The sequence below is a fragment of the Diplotaxodon limnothrissa genome, linkage group LG23 (genome assembly GCF_057381915.1).
Source record: "Diplotaxodon limnothrissa isolate DT_005_m linkage group LG23, D_limnothrissa_male_GT1.1, whole genome shotgun sequence".
In the NCBI taxonomy this organism is placed as follows: domain Eukaryota; kingdom Metazoa; phylum Chordata; class Actinopteri; order Cichliformes; family Cichlidae; genus Diplotaxodon; species Diplotaxodon limnothrissa.
Window position 1 is genome coordinate 14170737 of NC_140617.1, and position 22988 is coordinate 14193724.

A 22988-nucleotide genomic window follows, 5' to 3' on the forward strand; every position below is an offset into this window, starting at 1 on the left:
AAGCCCTAATCTTAAGAGATGACCTGGGTGACTGAGAACCTACACAGATAATCTAGCACTAACTAATCTTTATCAAACAGGAAAGGTTTGAGCTTAATCTTAAAAATAAAAATGCTGTCTGTCTCCTGAATCCAAACTGGGAGCTGGCTCTGCAGAGGAGGGGCCTGACAGCTGAAAACTCAGCTTCCCATTCTACTTTTGGAAATGGTAAATGGCCTGTATTTGTATAGTGCTTTACTAGTCCCTAAGGACTCCAAAGCGCTTTACATATTCAGTCATCCACCCATTCACATTCACACACTGGTGATTTACATTTACTTTGTTACAACTTTGCAATTAAAATGGATGGAAAAACTGATATGCATTTTTTTCCTGCACAATTGAACTATATCGCATATTTGGAATTGTTAGTTGACCTACGCATGTCTTTGGATGGTGGGAAGAAACCAGAGTGCCCAAAGAGAATCCATGCAGGTTCATGCAGAACAGGGAAACTTCACATAAAGGCCTGAAGATTAGAATCCAGGACCTTCTTGGTGTGTCTCCCTTCTTATTTATTATATTATTATAATATATGATTGTATATCATTGTTGCTGATTATATAAACAAAATGTAATAACAATGTAATTAAAAATGATAACAAAGACTTGCACTTAATTAGGCAGGATTCACATAGCACTTTGAGAATGGGCCCCTATGTGTAGAAGCATGAATGGGGTACATGGTGTAGCCTATAGATAAGGGACCACTCTGTGCTACCTGAGATAAAGAAGACTTTGAAAAACGTGTGTATTTTATGTTTGAGTGAATTAATATTAATGAGTTATGGCAATTTTCCTTTGGGGAAGGTCAAAACCTCTTTGGTAGGTCCCCAATTATTTTATATGTAAGAAACACTTATGAGTTAAATGTTATACTGATCACTTACTTAAAAGCCCTGTTTATTTCATATTTAAATGTGATATTGATAATAACAAATGAATTTGTAGTTGTTATTTCATTTTATTAATTTATATTTTACTTTAGCGGGACTTTGAACTGTTTAGAAGAGAGGACAACTTTAATCCCGTTTTTTATCACATGATTTTCTTGCTCAGTGTGATCAAAGTTCAGAACTTATACTGCTGGAGATGAGAAGAAGTTATTTGTAACCAGACTCTCTGGAGTGACGTTGGAGGACGTGATTGGTGGGCGGTTCTGGTATATATCCGTCGGCTTCCATCCCACCTTCTCGCCAGTGGAATTTCATCTCAGCTTCTGCACCTTCAGGGCAGACGAGAACATAAAAATAAGTAAGTACTTTTTAGTTTCCTCCTGAACGTGACTATATCCTCTTTACACATGACTTCAGTTTTTTATGCCATAGCTGTGCTCGTTAAAAGCGGACAGTTTTCCCATGAACCCAGATCGTTATAGCGTGCTCTGGCCTGACTCCGTGTCATTTCTCCCGTGCTCAGCTGTATGCCTACGTGGACTTAGCCAGCTAGAAGAACCAACTGTATTCGAAGCTAACATTAGCACGCTAGCTAAAGGCTCTCAGTTCAACTAGTTTTAACGAGCTCAGCAGTGTTGGCTAAAACATATAAAAACGACAACACATCGGGTTGAGAATGTGTTCAGAATTACGGTACTGTTTTAGTTGTTGATTCGCTGCCATCTTAATGCTGTTAGCTGTTTTGAGGCACAGCCTGAAGTTGTGTGTGGGTCTCGTTGAGCTAACTTCACCATTAGCTGAGGGGCTACGTGTCACACGCCGCATTCAAAGTTTTTAGCAAGTTTGCTAACCGGCTAAGGGTTTGGATTCAGTAATCCGTGACTCACTGATTATCCCGGTGAATATCCCACCTCAGATAGGAGACCCATATATTTACAGTAACCCCGACAGTAGGGACAGTGTTAGTTTGTCTCGATCTCTTACATTTTTTTTAATGGTTGACCAATGTTAGCCAAATGACGGCAGCTAGCATTAACTAAAATGTGTCGTTGGCAGCTGTCAGCTTTTGGTTAACTTGATATCGTGTTAGCTGGCAGTCACACTAACCAGCCTCTTAAATCCTTAATCTGGGATTGGGGTATAATGTCATAAAGGCTCGAAGGTTGTCATGCTGAAGCTAATGGGAGTTTAACTAGCAAAGGCGAGCCAGGCACTCTGAACTTGTTAGCAGTTCGTTAGTACAAGTTGTCTCCAATACGTAACGTAAAATGTCATTTAGCTGCATTACACTGGTTTAAACTAGTAATAAGTCTAATTAATGGTTGCTACAGCTGTACCCGTGGCATGTTTATTTAATGTTCTGGGGTCTCTCTGGTGAATGCTCTCCACTTACACTCTTATTTTGGTTTTAGGCTACACATTTTTTCTTTCCTTGTTGTTGTGTTTTTTGTTTTTTTTAAAGAAAAAAACAACCTCTTAAATTCTTTATCTTGTATAATTGCATTAATAAACATTATTAAATTGCACAGGCTCTGCTGGAAGAAGCGGTTCACTTGTATGGTTTTAATATTGACTGTGTTATAGTGTGTAGTAAAAAAAAAAAAAAATGAAAGAATTTGCTGATATCTCGGAGGAGAAGGCAAAGTAATTTGTCCTGACAGTTGAGGAATTTGCATGTTTCATTTCAAGCAACGGATGTATACTGTGGTTACATGTGAAGAGGTGACGGCTCCAGGACAACTTCAAGTATAAAAAGAATCTCATTGCTTAGCACTGTAAATATGTGGCCTCCGTCTGGGTCACGATCCTGTTTCTGGACCCCCCTTTTCTTTCCTTTTCTTTTTTTGAGCAGACTTTTTACTCTGGAATTGCCAAAGTTGTGCCAAAACACACTTGCGCTTTAGTGCTGTGGCAGCTATTTGTTGAACCAAACTGCTAATCAAAAGGCCTCTGGCCTTTCAAGGGCAAGTATCATATCAGGCCAGTTCTTTCTTTTCCAAGGAAAATTTGTTCAAAGAAAAGGGTTTCCTGAATCCTGTTGCTATTCTGGAGTGCTCTCCGTATTGCATATAGACTGGTCCTATACCTGCTTACCTCCAGCAGATGATTTAAAAAAGATAATAGTGGTGTCCTGATACACAAAGTGACGATATCATGAGCATGCCTTAAACATTTGTTATTTCTAACAACCACTTTATGGCTGTGTAGAAGCCTATAGAAAAACAAGTCCTTTCTGTGTGGCATTTGTAAATGCCTGTTGACTTTACTGTGGATAATTTCAGATCATACTGAAACTGAACATTTTGTAAATGATATTGTAAATTATGGCATCTGAAGCAATCAGACTTCCAATTTATGTTAATTAATAAATGGCGACTACAAATGTAACTTACCCTGTTTACATAAGAACTCTGCCAAATCAACCATGTGGAGCTATCTGCTGGGGCGATCCTTTGTGGAAAAAAGGAAGCAGACAAAAGTATCTTTCGTTTGCATAGTGTCCAGACTATGCTTTCAGGCTCTTGGAAATACTCCTGACACTGGTTTAGTTTATAAACTGATCAGATAGAAGCTGAGACATTTTGAAGACGTTCCTCAAATACCCATGTTGGATTGGGTCTGATTAGTTTGAGCATGCATCAAGACATCATTGGTAGGCTCACTTGCATTTGTAATTTCATCCTTATTGCTTGGTACTCCCACCCACTGAGATGCCGTCCTCTGACATGTCGTCCCATTTGCTTTGCAACAAGTCAGCCAAAGTTTTCCTCCGCCCTGACCGCCTTATGCTGGTGTTGCTTTCAGAGAAGTGTATTCCTTTTCAGTTCCACCTTATTGTTTCTTCACACAAAGAAATCTCAGGTCTTCTTGCCAATGCGGTTCCTTTTTCCTCTTCCTTATGGTTTTTCTATGAGCAGCCAAACCTCTGCACCCTGTAACACCAGCACGTGAATGGTCAATTAGATAAATGTACAGGCGTTTTTTGGGGGGACTCTTTATTAGAAACTGTTTTGGGCTTGTGATTTGTCTTCCAAATAAAAACATAAGTGCTAAGCTTTATTAACAGCAGCTGTACACGGCCATTCTATCACTAGTCGCTTTAATAATATTAATGAGAACAGGCCACATGTTGTCACTTCTGCCAACGCTAACAAATGGAGCTAGAAACCTACTTTTTAGTGCGTCTTCTTATAATATTGGGCTTTCCAAAGAAAGTGCCTGGCAGATCGTACACCTCTTCCCAAACAACACTCGTTGAGTTAATAACATTCGTCCTATGGGAGTCTGTCCACACCTCAGTGGAAAATTTGACTGTTTCCAAGGGTTGTTGAGCAAGTGAGGAAATCTGTGACATCAAACTAGCGAAATGAATCCCAAGTGTTTCTGAGACCTCAGCACAGCCATGTCAATAAGGACATTTAATGCGAATTGTTCACTGTGTGCTTTTACAGGCTCTTGCATGAGAGCGTGATAGCCTGGTTACCTGGCTCACACACAGCAGCTTCATCACTTGCCAGCTCTGTCCTTTTTGTACGACAAGGCAGCGTCCTGATTATGAAAGCCAGATGCTTGTTGAGGAGAGCGAGCTCCAGCGGCAGCTATGCTTTACTGCTGTTCACTAATGCATTTCTTGGCATCTGCTTTATCTGAACATTTCTTAATTTACCATTTGGTTTCAGCCATGAGTTGACAGTGTTTATCTTACTGGGCTCATCAGAACCACAACTATAACAAAATGTGCAATTAGGCCTGACGAGTGGATATGTCTGTGAAGCATGAGTATGTTTTTTCTTTTTCCTTATATTGGCTCTGTTTGTAATCAGTATCCACTATTACTGTGCAATTTAATGATCTACATTTTAAATGCAGGTCATGGTGTAAGACTCATACACAGACGTTTATCTGAAAACATGGTTTTCTTTGTGGATTTAAACTGAGGTCCCAGATTTTTTTTTTAACAGTTGTTTTTTTTTCTTTTTCTGCTTTCTAGGCAAAAGCTGGCAGGCTGACGGGAGCTTTCATCTTTACAGGACGGATTATCTGGTAACTGACCATTTAGCTGGTAAGTTTGTACAGTTTTTATATTGGCACTTACTTTTGCCAACATAACATTAAGTCGTCTTCTTCTTTTTTTTTTTTTTTCTTTAAGTTATTTAGACAGTTTTACTCAAATATTCACTGATTAGTGAGTAATTATGGCCTCCAACAAAATGATACATTGTCATGAACTTAGAATTAATGCATTAAAAATGCATCGGCGCAGGCCCTGGTTTGTGGAAGCAGCCAGGTTTTGCCTCCATTTTTAATACAGTAGTGCTGTTCTACCTAATCACTTGTGTATAAACAGCTGCCACATACATGGTACAACTAGTTTAATTTAACAATGGCAAATACATTTTTCAAACCATAATAAGCCTTTAAGTTTTGTATATGTATTTTGTATCTGTCCTCCCGCATTTCCTTAACCTCCTCACTTCAAGCCCCATCTCCTGAACTGTGTCAGGGTTCTAACACAAATGTGCAAAAATATGCTTATTTATTCATAATGTCGTCGTAATTACTAGTTATCAGATTAGATATACGATCCTCTCATCTCCGTTTGGCTGATAATGAGACTGCTAAACAGTAGCTGGTTTTAAGTTAACATTATGGCAGCTAGCATGAGTCCTTAAAAATCACTCTCCCTCTGATAAACGGTTTGATCACATTCTCACATTATAGGAGTTTATTCGGTAAGAGTCCAGGTCCAACAATTTTGGCTGTTTAGTTAGGATCTCCTAAATAACTCACCTCAGTATCCTTATCATCAGACTCTTTTCACAAAGTTTTACAGCCTCACCCAGAGTAAATAGACATGGACACCCATCATATTGACAATCAAAGTAAACAGCAGACTGACCGCCTACGCTCGTTACAGATGATCGTTACAGTTTTTTTTTTTTCTTTTTCTTCCTTCCCCTCATGGATAACTTTGGATTTGGATCACTGGTGCTTTAAATTTTTTTGCAGTGAAACACTTCAAAGTTACCTGACAGCTTCACTTAAAATAAGTTTCCAGGCCAAGAATGATCAGTTGTAACCGTAAAGAGATTTAATTTATAGTGCCGCTAATGAGCAGTGGGCACAAGAAGTTTATGCAGTCTGACAAGGAGGAGGCCCCACTGCAAGGGTGTTCATAGAGCAGCTAAACACACAGCCACATGGAAGCAAATTTCCCACAATTTACAGATCGATGACAAAACAAAGTCAGGATGTAGTCTTTATGCTTTCAGATGAATTTCAGTCACGCTTGGGAGGGGAAACTCCTCACTGAAGCAACTTGCATTCCTGTGCTTTGGCTAGAATTGATGTTTGTCTACAAAACAAGAAGAACGAGGTGATGGCTTTGGCTGATATCAAGTTTCATCATTGATGGTTAAACCGAACTGACCTGTAGTTGGAACACAGAGTGCAGTTGTTGTTTTTAATGGAACTCTATCATCAACTTCGTTTATAATTCAGAAAGCCGAAACGTCAACAAGATCAATTAATTTCATTTTGTTTTTTTAAAATAACTGTTATAGATAAGCGGATTGGCCTTGTGGTTTCTTTCTTGGAAAGAATTATTGGTTCAAAGATCCTAGACGGGGCTGCTGAGCTTTATGTTGGCGGCTTTTTGCTTTAATCCTATCCAGCGTGGACATGCAGAGGGGTCAGTGGGGTAAAATCCTCTTAACCTTGCAGCCTTGTCACTTGGCTACATTTCTTAGAATAGAACTGGAGAAGATGGTTGAACAGAGTTCCTGTTGGAAAAACAAAATGTGCTGTAGCTGCAGCCCCGCCCACACCACCGCTCTGCTAGGACGTAATCTCTTCAGTTACTCCCCACTTAGACTCGGCATACATTAGCAAAGTGCTGACGTGTGAATGTGATGAGTGACTATTCTGTCGCACATGGCTTTCTCTGATAAATGTAGATTAGATAAAGGTGAACATCCCAAAGTCCGTGTGTGATAAGCTTGTTTAGCACATTAAACTGTGCTTGTGACACTTTCACCACTTGAAACAAGGGCCTTGCTAAAATTGCCTGTGAGTGCATGCAAAACTCAGTTTCTTGGTTAAACAAAGAGTGCATTATAGCTATCACTGTCACTGCTGTTATGCAAATTACATACACAGGGCTAACTAACTGGTTCAATCCAAAAAGTTAAAACCCAGAGACTTATAGTGAAGTGTTGTAACGAGCATGCACCAGTATAATGTTTTCCAATACAATACCAGTATTCTAGCTTTGGGTGTCTGCGGTTAGGAGGGTTATATTAATAAGTTGTATTTATCATTGGGAGAAAGAAACAGGGATTCATTTAAAAAAAAAAAAAGAAAAAAAAATGCATCAGAATAAAAATGTGCTGAATTGGTAATTATTGATACAATAAATGAAAACAGGCTGAAGATAAAAGCCATGGAAAAATAAAATTCAACTGGCTTCATTCACCTAAATTATTTGCTCTAGTCTCCTTTCAGCTCAGTGTGAGTCATAAGGCTGCAGACTGCCAGTTCACCTCACACATTTACGCTCATGGTGCTGTTATAAGTGCAGTGCAAGTTTAACACTGAACAAACATCCTTGATTACTAATCTTTTATGTAATGTTTGTCTGATGAAACATGACTGAATGTGAATGAGGGAGAGAGAAGCTGACTCGTCGAAGCTTTTCAGCTAACTCAGCCAGTTTTGAACTAGAGTAAAGGAAACAAACAAACTTCAGCACACAGAAAAGTTATTGTAGCAGGTTATTCTAGCTGCTACGGTTGACACAGGACGAAGTAAAAACAGAACGACAGAGAACTGAGCGACCTCCATTTCGAGCATCAGCTCTGTCCATCCTTAATTTCTACAAATCAGAAAGAAATCCGACGACATCTCTTGTATGAACGAGGTGAATTTGAGAAAAAGCTCAAAATGAGCAGACTACGTCTCCTTTGAGACTTGTATATGTATTTTCTTGCTATGTGTACTGTTACTAAGCTTGTGAAGATGACGTAAGCTCTTCTTTTAGTGGCACACTCGGACTCCGTGTTAACGTGGGATTTCGACCATGAGCTCAGTCGCTGTACTTACGCAGGAAACCTTCAATGCGCACCGCAGTGGGCTTTTGCCAGAGCAGGGTGGTGGTGAGTATTTGGACATAAGACTCTATGGCCTGTAAAATGCAAACCGAGCCACAAGTGGCTTCATGGTGTATGTCTTTCCTATGTGCACAGCTGCTGTGGCAGGACCCAGTGCTGGAGAGGATGAGGAAGCCCTTCCTACCTACAAGGAAGCCTTCCCACCTCTCCCCGAGAAGGCGGCCCAACCTGAGGGGACCCAGGAAACTTCCAGCGCCTGGGCATCAAAGATCCGTCCTCTCAAGTCTTCGATTATCACCCAGGTACAACTTCTCCTTTGAAATAGTAATGGAGTTATAGAACTTTTTTTTTTTTTTTTTTTTTTTTTAAGAGTCTGCCACAGGATCTTAATTATATGATTTGAAAGTAAATGACAAAGACATTAATTAAGAGTTTACTACATGCATTATATATTTAGAGATATGTGTAGCAATAGGAGACTTAAATAATCAAATGACAAATATGATCCTTCCATGTAAGTGGATTGTAGTTGTGTATGTCAAAGCTAAAATGTCTGTTTCCTGCTGATGATGGATTCTTCTCCACTGGGCATGGCAGCTGTTTCTGTGTACAGGACGACACTGGATGTTGTAAAAAGACGAACCTTTAAGAAGGGTTTTCCTCCTCGTCGTGTAATAACTGTCTCTGTATGTTCTGTGACACTAGTGGTTGGTACGAAGACGGCATGCTCTACGACAAGCAGCAGTAAACATGGTGAAATAAACAACCATAGCACAGACACATACAGCTACAGTGACACAGGAAGCCTTATCAGTCATTTAGAATCAATTAAAGAAATGATTACCCATAAATAGCAGGAGATTTGTGTGACTCAAACGGTTATCTGTGGAAATTAGGCTTCTGTAAGCAAGTCAGGAGAAAAACTGACTCAAAGCTTTAAAAAGCATCGGAGGGTCAAATTTTTTTTTTTCTTGTTCTTTCCAGATTCTTCTGGAAAATGACTTAATTGATTAAACTTGGGGAGGAGAGAGCTTGAGCCTTATCTAATAGATGAGGTATAATGCTGTTTACACAAATGCTGTGTTTAAAGACCATTCAGAACAGTCAGTGTTGTTTGATGTACGGCCTTGATTTAAATAGTGCAGAAGCATGTGCCACTTGTCTCCCTAAATAACAATGCATTTGTTATACATCTGTTAGGCTAACTTTAGTAATGCTAGCACTGCAGATTTATTTATTTAATTTTTTTTCCCTGTGCAGGTTAACGTGAGCCTGTGTTGTTAGTCATGTTATTTACTCTTCTTCTAAGCTTTCAGCAGTCTAAGCACTCCGCTGGTTGATAGGGACATCATCAGTCTTACTTCCCACTTGCCTGTTTCATAACTTGCCGTCCAAAAGTGGGTTGCTGTCGCCCGCTTCCGTCAGTGTGGGCAGCTAGCTGTGTTGACCCGATGGTTGACGGGTGTTTTACACAAAGAAAAGATGAATCATTAGTTTCCATGTCTAAATTTTTTGGTGCTGATTACTGCAGTGTTTAAATAAATCAGATGTCTACTTTAGGGTGGGGGGTGGGTGTGACTAGTGAATTAATGGATCATTATCTTTCCTTTTTAAATAAAATGTTTAATTCATTGGCATGTTTTCAGTATGATATAAAACGGAAGGAAAAACATTTATATTTGAGAATGAGAAGGGTTTTAGTAGAAGGAACATTTTTGTGTATTTTGGTTACAGATCTTGGTGAGGATTACCCGAGCTGGTGGTGTTCTATTTGAACGCATTTGTTTGCCTCACATTTTAGGTTTTCTTTGTGTCAAGCTAATCCTGTTTGTCACAGATTTTTTTTTTTTTTTTTTTTTTTACATGAACTATGTTTTCCTAGGTTTTCCATGTGCCGTTGGAGGAGCGCAAGTACAAGGACATCAACCAGTTTGGGGAAGGAGACCAAGCAAAGGTTTGCGTAGACATCATGCATAAGACCGGAGCGCACCTGGAACTCTCCTTAGCAAAAGATCAGGGTCTCTCCATCATGGTGTCTGGAAAGTTGGATGCCGTGATGAAGGCCCGTAAGGAGATTGTGTCCCGACTGCAGACTCAGGTTAAGAGATTTGCCTTTATTGGTTTTCTTAAATGATAAGTTGCAGACTGTGGTACCAAATTTGCCTTCTAATCTAAACCAACAGGCTTCAGCTAGTGTTGGCATCCCCAAGGAGCACCATCGTTTTGTCATTGGCAAAAACGGGGAGAAGCTTCAGGAGCTGGAGCTCAAGACTGCCACCAAAATCCAGATCCCACGACCTGACGACCTCAGCAACCAGATCAAGATCTCTGGTACCAAGGAGGGGCTGGAGAAGGCAAAGCATGAGATCCTGTTGATCTCTGCTGAGCAGGTAATTTACCACCTCACGCCAACACCTTTTTAAGGATATCTGTATATAATTTGTTCAAAGTTTGTTGTATAGCTCTTCCAAATCTGATACATTAGCAATTTTCCTCTTTTTAGGACAAGCGTGCTGTGGAGAGGGTGAACATTGAAAAAGCGTACCACCCATTCATCACCGGTGCCTACAATAAGCTAGTGGGCGAGATGATGCAAGAGACTGGTGCCCGCATCAATGTCCCCCCTCAGAGTGTGAATAAGACTGAGATCGTCATCACTGGGGAAAAGGAGCAGGTGGCCCTTGCTGTGACTAAGATCAAAAAGGTTTATGAAGACAAGGTATGCAAATAAGCACTGAGAAATTGTGTCCAGACTGCAGCAACAGCCAGATTTTCATATTTTTCTATAGCTGGTATTGCTGTTTATCATCTAGATTGACACCAGTAATCGTCCTGCCCTGCACATTGTGTTCGTTTGTCCAGATAAATGGAACAAAAAATGAAAATATTTACTTTGTGCAAAGTCCCTCACCTTCTTGTCTGTCTTGTAGAAAAAGAACACCACCACTATTGCTGTGGAGGTGAAGAAGTCTCAGCACAAATATGTGATCGGCCCCAAGGGAAACACCCTGCAGGAGATTCTGGATAGAACTGGCGTCTCAGTTGAGATCCCACCTTCTGACAGCAGCTCAGAAACTGTCATCCTTCGTGGAGAGCCCGACCGTCTGGGTCAGGCTCTCACTGAAGTTTATGCCAAGGTACATTTACCATGTGAAGACTGGTAATGTTAAGAGTTATTTAAACATATGAGAATTGAGGAGTAACGACAGCATTTTTCCTTCTACAGGCAAACAGTTACACTGTTTCCTCGGTCTCAGCTCCTTCTTGGCTTCATCGTTTCATTATTGGGAAGAAGGGCCAGAACTTGGCAAAGATCACTCAACAAATGCCCAAGGTGTGTTAAATGCTCTTAAATAAAGTACTTGTTTAATTTTTTTTAAACCTGCTTTTGACTTCTGTCTCATGTATTTTGAATGAAGGTGCACATTGAGTTCACTGAGGGAGAAGACAAGATCACCCTGGAGGGTCCTATCAAAGATGTGCAAATGGTGCAAGGCCAGATTGAAGCCATGGTTACAGATTTGGTAAGTGTGTTGAATCTTTAGTCACACAGAAATTTGTCAGGCTATGTTTCTCCCTGAAATTGGCTGATAGGGAAGCCTGTCACCTCCCTGTGGCCTTGCACACGGTAATGAAAACTGTAAGCTTCAGCGAAATTTATACACTTGTGTTGTAAATTTTTGTAAAAGGCTGTAAATGTGTTTATTCCTGCTGTAAAGTTGAACATTTTTAAATGTTTAAATTTGAAGTCGTATCAAGTGAGAATGAGCAAACCTTAAGTGCTAGACAACAAGCTCCTCATGATTTTTGTTGTTTTGATAGGTAAGCCGAATGGACTACGCAGAGATTAGTGTGGATCCCAAATTCCACCGTCACCTGATTGGAAAAGGAGGTGTTAATAGTGAGTATATTGCTGTCAGATGCTGCAACAACAACAACAAGGAATGTTTTTCTGAAACAATGCATTTACTTATTAATTTAGTCAACCGGATCAAAGAGGTGCACAAGGTGACTGTCCGCATCCCCCCTGATAATGAAAAGAGCAACCTGATCCGCATTGAGGGGGATCCCCAGGGTGTGCAGGAAGCCAAGAAGGAGCTGCTAGAGCTTGCGTCACGCATGGTTAGTTCAAGTTTCAGTTTAGAGGCAAAATTCTGCAAATGATTTCCTGTTATGTCTCTAATTGCATGGTTTCATGTAGGAGAACGAGCGTACAAAGGACTTGATCATCGAACAACGTTTTCACAGGGCCATCATTGGCCAAAAAGGGGAGAAGATTAAGGAAGTGCGGGACAAATTCCCAGAGGTGAGCTGTAAATCATCATTGTGGTTGTTTCTCTGTTTTGTTTTGTTGTCCCCCCTTTTCTTTTTCTTTTTTTTTCTCTCTCCCCTTCTTCTTCCCTCTGCTTTAACCTTGGAAAATTTACTCCCTTACCTCTAAATGTTTGTTCCAGGTCATCATTAACTTCCCTGACCCAGCACAGAAAAGTGACATTGTTCAACTTCGGGGCCCAAGAACTGAAGTAGAAAAATGTTCAAAGTTTATGAACAAGATAGTGGCTGAAATGGTAAATCTCAGTTTGACTTGAAGTTTAAAATGCTGTGCTAGTGTATTTGTATTTTATTGCAGCGTTGAAGTGTCATTAAGTGTTAACCTTCAGTGATTCCTTTGGTCAGGTGGAGAACAGCTATTCTGTCTCAGTCCCCATCTTCAAGCAGTTCCACAGAAACATCATTGGAAAAGGAGGGTCAAACATCAAGAAGGTACTGCACGTTTTCCGATTCTGAATTCACGTTAAATCGGCGTGTTAATTTATTTTAAGTTTGATTTGACACCTCCTTTATTTTTTTGCTTTGTAGATTCGAGAGGAAACGAACACCAAAATTGATCTGCCTGCTGAGAACAGCAATTCAGAGATGATTGTCATCACTGGGAAGAAGGCAAACTGTGAAGCAGCACGGACTCGGATCTTGGCCATTCAGAAGGATCTGGTAGGCACTCATTTTAGCATGTGTGGGGATTTTTATTTTTATTTTTTTTAAATTTAAACTAGGGTTGTTTTCAAATCTTGTCTTGTTTGCTTTAATAAATTGTCATGTTGTCCAGGCGAACATCTCAGAAGTGGATGTGTCCATTCCCTCGAAGCTGCACAACTCCTTGATTGGGTCGAAGGGACGTTTGGTGCGATCCATCATGGAGGAGTGTGGCGGCGTGCACATTCACTTTCCCACAGAGGGCTCAGGGATTGATAAGGTCACCATCAGAGGCCCTGCAGAGGAGGTGGAGAAAGCTAAGCAGCAGCTGCTTGCCTTGGCGGAGGAGAAGGTTTGTAAATATGTGTCTGAATTAAAGCTGAACTTTTTGTTCAACTCATTGTTTTGAAGTTGTGGGGTGAAGAGAATGAGAAGGTAAAAAGGCAAAGAGCTCCTTTTGTATTAGCACATGCTGAGCATTTGTTTCGGTCATCCTTTTAGTCGCTCGCAAATGGCTAAGAAAATGTTTCTGAAGTTTGATTTGGTTAGTTATTATCCCATTATCAGGGAGTTCATGCATTTCAGTTGGAAAAAGACTTGAACAAAGACCTTATGTAGTTAAAAGCTACTTGTAATAAATGTCAGCCTAATTTTATCCATTTTGTTTTCCTTAGCAAACAAAGAGTCACACTGTTGAGCTGCATGCAAAACCAGAGTACCACAAATTCCTTATTGGGAAAGGTGGTGGAAACATCCGTAAGGTTCGTGACAGCACCGGCGCCAGAATCATCTTTCCCACCCCTGAGGACAAAGACCAGGAACTCATCACTGTGGTTGGCACCGAGGAAGCAGTACGGGATGCACAGAAAGAGCTGGAGGAACTCATCAAGAGTTTGGTAAGATTTCAAATGAGTTCTGTCAACAGTTGGATGAAATGAACCAACAATTCGGTTAATTTTATTTTTTATTTTTTGTGTTACAGGACAATGTTGTTGAGGACACTATGAACGTTGACCCCAAGCATCATCGCTACTTTGTAGCCCGCCGTGGCCAAGTCCTTAGGGACCTTGCTGATGAGTATGGTGGGGTTATGGTGAGCTTCCCCCGCACAGCTTCTCAGAGTGATAAAGTTACCCTTAAAGGAGCCAAAGAGTGTGTGGAAGCTGCCAAAAAACGCATGCAGGAGATTGTGGAGGACTTGGTTAGTAGTGTTTTGTTAAGGGAAGTCTTTCTGTTTATTCTCCTCTTTGAAATGTAACAAGCTTTTCTTCTTTTTATTTTTCAGGAGGCTCAAGTGACTATGGAGTGTGTAATTCCTCAGAAGTTCCACCGTTCAATCATGGGTCCTAAGGGCTCACGGATCCAGCAGATCACTAGAGATCACAACGTGCAGATCAAGTTCCCAGAACGCGAGGACCCACAAGGTAAATAGTAAAGACCTGCAGTGTGTCTATTACTTTAGTTTCTGTCTTAATATAACTTTCATTATGAGAACATTGATATTTTTATTTATTTTTAAGTAACACTTTATTTATAAATAAATAAAATAATTGTACTTAGTTTTGAAACTGATGGTTGATATTTTTAGCCAACAAAAAGCATTTGGGCATGTACATTTATTTATTTTTTTGAATACTCTGATTTTCTTTTAGCTGCACCTCCTGCTGAGGCTCCTGTCCAGGAGAATGGAGAAGCTGACGGTGAAGTGAAGGAGCCAGTTGATCCCAACGCGCCCAAGAAGTGCGATGTGATTATAATTTCTGGACGCAAAGAGCGGTGCGAGGCTGCCATCGAAGCACTGAAGGTTGGACTTCATATTCAAGCTCAGGAATGTTAAAAAGCAACTTTTTGAAGAACTACAGCTAACTGTCTTCCTTCTTTAGGCCCTGGTTCCTGTAACTATTGAGGTGGAAGTGCCTTTTGAGCTTCATCGCTACATCATTGGACAGAAAGGAAGTGGAATTCGCAAGATGATGGAGGATTTTGAGGTGTGTTGCAGATGTCTTTATAGGAATGAAGGAGCCTTGATGTTTTACTGGATATTTGATCTGGCATCACTGTCTCTCTCCAGGTTAATATTCAAGTGCCTGCTCCTGAGCAGCAGTCTGATAAAATCGCCATCACCGGCTTGGCCAGTCTTCTCGACCGCGCCAAAGAGGGCCTCTTGGAGCGCGTCAAAGAGCTGCAGGCCGAGCAGGAGGATCGGGTTAGTATTTGCTTACTAAAATGCATCAATTGTGGCACTTAATGTGTGTTGAGGCTGAACTATGGTGTCTTTATTTCTGTGTTGACGATTTATAGTCAAATGGTGCACTAATCTTTTCAGATTAGCTCAAAGGGCACCCTTATCATAATCCTCAAGTGAACAAAGGGCTTAATAATTAGTCTTATCTTAGGCAAACATCAGGTTGAGTAGTAGTGGGAAATGGCCAGCTGTCAGACTTTATGAAATTCCAACCCAACATTTTGCCACCTTTTCTCAAACCCTCTGCAGGCACTCAGGAGCTTCAAGCTGACCATCACTGTGGACCCCAAGTATCACCCCAAGATAATCGGCCGCAAGGGTGCCATTATTACAAACATCCGCACTGAGCATGATGTTAACATCCAGTTCCCAGAGAAGAATGATGAAAACCAGGTATGTCTATGGCTTATGGTATTAAATCGAAATGGGCTTCCTGATAATGGTGCTCGATATCGGGCCAGATGCTTGGTATAAGGGTGTTTTTGTTTTTTTTTTGTTTTTTTTAAATTCTGCTGTGTCTCCATAGGATCAGATTACTATTACAGGGTATGAGCACAAAGCCATAGCTGCACGAGATGCCATTCAGGCCATCGTGGATGAGCTGGAAGAGATGATCTCTGAGGACATCACCCTGGACAGCAGGGTCCATGCTCGCATCATTGGCGCCCGTGGCAAGGGCATTCGCAAGATCATGGATGAGTTTAAGGTTAGGATGGTGAAACGAGAAGGTGTAGGTAGCTGCTCTACAAATCTGTGTATAATGACAGAGACAAAGAGGTGTGGGGGGGAAAATCCTCTCCCCCCCACACAAAAAAAACTATCAGAAGGGAAAAGGTTAAACCTGCCAGACAGCAGTCACAGCTGTGCACACATACAGAAATGAATGATATTGTAATTAGTGGAATAGGTCATTCCAAATACTGCACTTTCTGTATTCTTACAAACTTTAACTTCTCTTTTAAACTCTTCAGGTTGATCTCAGGTTTCCCCAGAGTGGAGCTGCAGACCCAAACCTCGTGACAGTCACCGGTCGCCCTGAGCTTGTGGATGAAGCCATCGACCATCTCCTCAACCTGGAAGAGGAATACGTAAGCTTCCCTCTCCAGATAATGTCCAAAACAAAAAGTGCTTTGTGTGAGTTAATTGGTACTTACACAGTTTGTTTTGTGTCAGATGGCAGATGTTGTGGAAAATGAGGCAAAGATGGCTTATATGAGGCCTTCTGGCAGTAGCGCTGCTGCCGCCGACGAACAGCGTGGCCCATCCAAAGGCTTCGTGGTGAGGGAGGCTCCCTGGGCTACTGCCAATGAGAAGGTGAGGGTCTTCTAATATCAAGGTCAAAAATCTGCAAAGTGGTCACGCCCTTTTCTTTTTAAATCCTCATTTTCCTTAATTTTTTTTTTTTTCCTACCCTTAAGGCCCCTGATATGAGCAGCTCTGAAGATTTCCCAAGCTTTGGAGCCCCAGTGGCAACCAAGGCCTCACCCTGGGGACCAAAGCGCTTCTAAGCCGTGCTGCTACAGACGGGCCTGAAATTAACCAACACAATCTACCCCGTTATTCTCCCCAACCCCCTCTTGACCTGGACTGACCGCTGACCCTAAAAGTCTTCAGTTCTAAGACTGTCATCCTTCTGTCTACTTATCTCGGTCTAGCCTCGCAGATTCAGTCTAAAAGTGTTCTAAGATACTGTAATTGACTTGTGAGCTCTGTTTCTGCATTAAATACTGTCTTATGCTTAAAAAAAACAAACAAAAAAAACAACCCATTGTTACGGTGAAGTCTACAGTCTGTAAAAGACCGATGTTTAAATGTTGATTAGACAAGACATTTCATTGTGGTTTGAACTGTTATACCAAATTCAGTGGTGGCCAGACATGAGGTTCTTTTTATTTTATTTTTAAATTTTTTTTAAAATTTAATTTAATTTAATTTTTTTTTTTTTTTTGAGCTGCCCTTATCTTAGTTGCCTTCGCAGGGTGGGGTGAAGCAATTGAATTGCTGCTGGTGACCTATTCAGACATGAAGCCTGACCAGCGAGGCCAGCTGTTTCAGTATCCCACCCCTCTCCTGCCTTATTCATGTAGCTGCGTGAAAATTGTCAGTCATTAGCCCTCAAGCACACTCTAGTGGTTGTCCTCCGTCACGTCGTTCCATTTGCTTGTAACTGTGCTTCTGTGTATACTGTCAAGTAGTGGCATGTACCTTGTAGCCTTATGAATTGGTGAACTTTTCAAAGGGGGTGTGGGAGTGGAGGAAGGGTAGGGAAGGGGGCGGGGGGTGGTTTTAGCCAGTGCAGAATGGCACCTACTCAAACTGCCAGATGCTTGGAGATCATGCCAGAACTAAACCTCTTGCAACACTAGGCCTAGAGCTCCAACGTATCCAACCTCACACTAACTGTTGGACCTATATATTTTTTTTTTTCTTTTCATTTTTCTTTTTTTTTTCTTTTCTTTTTTTGACATTCAAAAGTAAGTCACTCTACAAAATAAAATGACTGTGTGTTTGTGATCAAAACGGCAGACCATCGTGTGCCAACTACCTGTCTAGTGATGTCCTGTGTTACTCATCCTCTGTATTGGGTCAGTGTCCAGTCCTTTTGTCTTCCAGTTGCTATGCAGATTGCTCTGTTAAATAGCAATGGCCCTTTTTATTTTTAATCAGCCTTACAACTAGAAAGATACAAACCAGGTAGAGATGATGTTGAGGTGCATTTTTAATGGACAACTGGAAGGTATGTCTATTGTTTCCTCAAACTCTCGGGACAGTCCCGCCCCCCCCCCCCCCCCCCCCCCACCTCTCCTCCTCAATTACTAGTTTACTTTGCTCGAGTGCAGATTTAGCTTGTCAGCTGCTAATTCAGCATCTAGCATCAGCCTACCTTGGTTTCTATCCTCCTAGTATTGAATGAAAGATTATGCAAATACCATTGAAGTGAACGGTTATGGATGACACTGGAAAAGAAATTGTCCAAAAAAGTCAATAAAAATTGAAAATGCTCTGTGCTTCTTCATCCTCCTCCTCCCCCCCCCCCCCCTCCCTCCTATCAAGCGGAATTTCTAATTTTTCAATGAACTCTCACACACAGAAAACACGATCAATATAATAATCTGCCCATGCCATGCATGGAGACTCATCGAGATTGTTTTCTCTTTTCTAATTTGATGTCTGTGGTGATCTAAAACTAGGTGCAACGTTAGTCAGATATTGTATTAATGAACAATAACATGATTCCTAATATTCAGAGCAAAAATCCCAGGAATTGTATCACTACTTCGGTCTTATTTTACCAAATTTAACAGTTTTAAAGTCACCAGAATTTATGTTTTTATAAATAACCTAATGAGAAATCCCTTCATTGTTGGTGTTTATCCTGTTAAAATAATGTGATGTTCAGGTCCCGGAGATGTCACAGCATATCTTTACTAGGCAGCAACGGTGATGCAAAACTTAGTGCTCATCATGGTGTTACATAAAAACAAACAAGCAAACAACAACAAAAAACAATTTCAACAAAAAGTGCAAAAATAAAGTCACAGAATATAGGTAAAACATTTCACGTTCATCAAATAATAAGAAAATTTATTTTAAGCCACAGATTTATCAATAAGCCAAAAAAGAAAAATCCAGGCAGAAGATGAGCCTGATTATTGGTTAAAAAAAATAAAATAAAATAAAATAAAAAAGACTTTTCATAACTTGTTTTGAGCTGCTATCCCATATGGTGATCCAAACCTTTAAAGTTTACCCCAAATGCCAGTTTTTAGCTTTTCTCCAGTTTATTAAAATAAAACACATCAAACTTCCAGGGTATCAGTGCTTGTTTCTATTCCTCTAATGTCATAGACATGAAACTGGTGTAGTTGTACTGTTGAAACTACAATACCTGTGATACTGATACCTGTGATACTGATGAAATCAAAAGGTTATTACAGAAAAATGCTTATCAGAAATCAGGTGTTGTCATCAGACTGTGACATAAAATGAATCTGGTTGTCTTCAGACCTGGAAATTTGATGTTGAGTTCTGACAAAAATAAACAAAAAATAAGCACATTTAAAACGTTTGGCCTGTAGTTTGGAAAACACTCATTTTATGAGGGCAAAATTTTGTCCTCATAGTATGAACTAATGCAAAAAACGGGCTGACTCTGAGGGGGTCAGGTGGGAAATGGAACCATCTTTGTAGTCCTTACTCTTTTCTGAGTCTGGGCAAATGTGTGAAACAGCGCCCCCTGGGTTGTAAAGGCTGATAAAAATCAAATGGCCTCAAACGAGAGTAGGGTTGAATTGATGAATTGTAGCAAGGTGAGTTCATAAGCATTAAATAAATAAGAATAATATAGTTACAGTTGAGGTCAGTCTATAACTGTGGATGGGAAGGTCTTGGGACGGAGCGGTCACACGTTACCTGAAACAAGCCTGGAATTGTTAGCTAGCTAACATCAGCGTTCTGTTTGCTAACAAAAGCTTTGGACAACTTCCAGCTGTATCGAGTTTATTTTATTTATTTATTTTTTCAATAAAATCGTCGGACGTAACATAGTGTGGATCCTTCCTCATGAAAGACACAAAAGTGGACGGGACATCAATAAAGTGAGTAAAAGTATCTCTTCTCAGTTTGTGGTCACCTGGTCACACCTGTGGCTGATTGTGAATTTAACTACGTCTGTTTATTTGTTATTGTTCGTATCACACGTCTTCGTTGGGTTTTAGTAATATGCTGACGGTAATTTGTGATTTAAGCCAGAACACAGTGTATTTAAAAAAAAGCTTTAAGAAAGCAGAAACAAACAAACAAACAAACCCAAAATATAATGACAACACAAAACAGCTCAAGTTGGTAAAAAAAAGGAAAAGAAATACTAGGAAGTAGTGAAATAAAATAAATAAAAATTAAATAAAAAAATTAAATAAAATACAACTAAAAGTCAGGGGAGTGGTTGAATGTGTTACAATAAGGAGCTCAACAAGGTTACAATCTAGAGTAAATAAATTTTTATTTTAATAAATAAAAATGGAAATAAAATTATATCAAAACTTAATATCTTCAATTAAAAAATGTTCGATTTTCTTGCTGCTTCATATTCTGTCCTTCATTAACAAAAAAACAAACAAAAAAACAAACAAAAAATACTGTGTTCAGTTTCACTTAAATGCAGGTCAATAAAACGGCACCAACACACTATCGTGTTCATTCATGACAGTTTCGGTTCATGTTTTTCATATAGTTGTCTGGGCTCCATGTCCAGTGGTTCTGTGCCCCATCAGAAACAACGTGCCCCTCAGTTTGAGAACCACTAATATGACAGAAAAGTGTTGAGAAAGAGCAGGGTTGAATAAACTATTGACATAAGCGAACAGATAATTCACTGCCAGACTGATGTGGAGGACTTCCTGTGTTTGTCTGTGAAGATTCTCAGGCTACGTTCACACTGCAGGTCTTAATGCTCAATTCCGATTTTTTGATCAAATCCGATTTTTTTGTCTGCTCGTTCACACTACAAATAAAATGCGACAGCAAACGCTCTCTAGTGTGTACGCTCAAAGCGGCCCGCATGCGCAAAAGAAGATGTCACACACAACGCGCTCTGTTTAGACCCAGAGCAACAGTATTGTTTGACTGATGGCCCTTAATATAAAGACTTCGGTCTTCACGTTTCCCAATTTTTGCTTTAAGTTATTTTGTTATTTACATAATAATGTAAATAACCTAATAATTATCCTTATTGCCGTTTAAGAGAGGAGCGGTGCTTCAAAGGATAGCTGTAGATTTCTGTCAGAATCTGCAGATTATACAGTACAAATAAAATGTTTACGTTGTCTTCCCAACAGTTTCACTGACATCTACACTGGATGGCCAGGAAGCGTTCGCGATGTCTTCTCTGGCGCTGATAATTGGCTTCAGTCTTGTGTCGGTGACGTAAAAGGCGGATTTAATGCGACTTGACCGTTCAAACAGCAGTCGCTTTCTAAAACATCGGATATGTATCGGATTCAGTACCACATACGAAAGTGACCCAGATCGGATTTGAAAATATCGGATTTGCGCCGTTCACACTGTCATAGCATGATCGGATATGGGTCGCATAGGGTCAAAAAATCGGATTTGATGCGCTTTCGCCTGCAGTGTGAACGTAGCCTCAGTCACTTCCTGTGTTTGTCAAATACACCTGAAAGGTAAACTAAAAATGTTATTTAGTGTGATGGCCAGCATCATACCGAAAAGATAAAATCTATAAAATTAGTTTGTTCAGTTTGCTGTTTGTTATTGAATTTGCTGATAGAGCAGTATATTAGGGGTGGGGGAAAAAATCGATTCTGTGTAGTATCGTGATATTTTGTTTGCTAATAATGTATCGATACAGGGACAGCAGAAATCGATATTTTGTTACAAAAAAGGTTTTGTTGATCCTTTTTCTGAGCAAGAATCCTGACATTCCTTCACTGTCCAAATGTGTTTAACTTTTTTTTGGCAGCAATAAACATGACAGTTTACTTATTTTAATTTAAGACATGTTTTATTTTAATTAAGTTTAAAACTTTTTTATTTAATGTAAAATTATATTTTGTTTTAATTTACTTTCAAATTCTTCAGTTGCTGAAGGGGCTGCATAGTTTTCATAAACTGCATAGTTCAGAATAGCTAAGTTGGACTAGACTGTAATACAAACCGTTCAGTTTGTCAACAATAAAACTGACTGAAATGAGAGAAAGACTGAGTGCGAGACTTTGATATTAGATAAAATGAATATTGATAAAGTTTACCTTTATGTACAGAATCTGAATATCGCAAAATATTTTTAAAAAATTGCAATAATATCGTATCGTGCGTTAAGTATTGTGATAATATCGTATCGTGGGATGTATGGTGATTCCCACCTCTACAGTATATACATATATGAGAAATATTCACCACAATGTAGAGCAGACGACAAAGAAACTAAATGTAGGGCAAAGATGATGTGTGTTAGATAATTTGAGGAACGATATGTGTGTTAGATAATTTGAGGAACGATATCGGTGCTAAGAGGTCGTGTAAATCCTAATAGGAAACACTGTTGGTGTCACCATTATCAGGTCATTGTTTTGGAAATCCTCCTTCCTATTGATGCTCCTGAAAACTACTGAAAAAGGTAGTTTGTAATCACTGTTGAGTATTCCTCTGCTGAGCTCTTTCAGTATCACAAGGTTCAGAGCTCTCCTCCCTTTCGTGGATTACATGTGTACATGTTTGTGAACAGGCAGCAAAGAAATGGAGATGAATGTTTTCCTCCCTCCCCGGTCTCCTCTTGAAAGCTGATAGTCGCACTTTCAACACTCATGAAGCGCTCCTGTGTTTGAAAGGAGCAACGTAAAGCTCTCACCAGAGCTCTGAGGCATAATCATGACACAATTAAGATAATTTCCCAACCACTGCTGGTGGCAAGAAAAGCAATTTTTACGCCTTGTAATCGAGTCTGGCTGTCAGATTAAGATAGCAGGTGATTTGAGGGAAATTGTCTTGGCTAACTCTTTGGAGTGGGATCCAGGTGGCCTCAGGTATCTCTTTGCCCATTGAGGTTGCCTGGAAGGTAATGCAGGTTTGATTTTGAAAATGAAAGAAACATTTGAGTGGTGGATTTGTGTCTCTGGGCATTTGTCATCTTATTACCTGCCTCTGCTGCCATCTACTCCTGCATCTTGCCACATGAAAGAGCCAAGTGGCCCGTTATCTCTCTCA

At 40.1% G+C, this 22988-nt stretch overlaps 1 protein-coding gene across 1 annotated transcript; it reads left to right on the forward strand.

Moving 5' to 3' along the window:
* Positions 1–1210: 1210 nt before the first annotated feature.
* Positions 1211–18259, forward strand: hdlbpa (high density lipoprotein binding protein a). The gene is made up of 28 exons (XM_085347180.1): positions 1211–1293; positions 4927–4998; positions 7975–8089; positions 8180–8346; positions 9927–10142; positions 10228–10434; positions 10548–10763; positions 10975–11181; positions 11271–11378; positions 11464–11568; positions 11867–11945; positions 12027–12166; positions 12246–12350; positions 12499–12612; positions 12722–12808; positions 12905–13036; positions 13152–13370; positions 13693–13914; positions 14001–14219; positions 14304–14442; positions 14671–14822; positions 14902–15006; positions 15090–15224; positions 15513–15656; positions 15790–15969; positions 16235–16351; positions 16437–16577; positions 16682–18259. The coding sequence occupies exons 3-28, from the start codon at positions 8014–8016 to the stop codon at positions 16769–16771; spliced, it is 3822 nt and encodes a 1273-aa protein (XP_085203306.1). The 5' UTR covers positions 1211–1293; positions 4927–4998; positions 7975–8013; the 3' UTR covers positions 16772–18259.
* Positions 18260–22988: the final 4729 nt, after the last annotated feature.

Excerpts from the sequence above, each read along its gene's own strand:
- hdlbpa (XM_085347180.1), top strand. The coding sequence starts at position 8,014 with ATGAGCTCAGTCGCTGTACTTACGCAGGAAACCTTCAATGCGCACCGC. Across the intron at positions 10,143-10,227 it reads TGTCCCGACTGCAGACTCAG|GCTTCAGCTAGTGTTGGCAT; the intron begins GTTAAGAGATTT and ends CTAAACCAACAG. Across the intron at positions 10,764-10,974 it reads AAAAGGTTTATGAAGACAAG|AAAAAGAACACCACCACTAT; the intron begins GTATGCAAATAA and ends TCTGTCTTGTAG.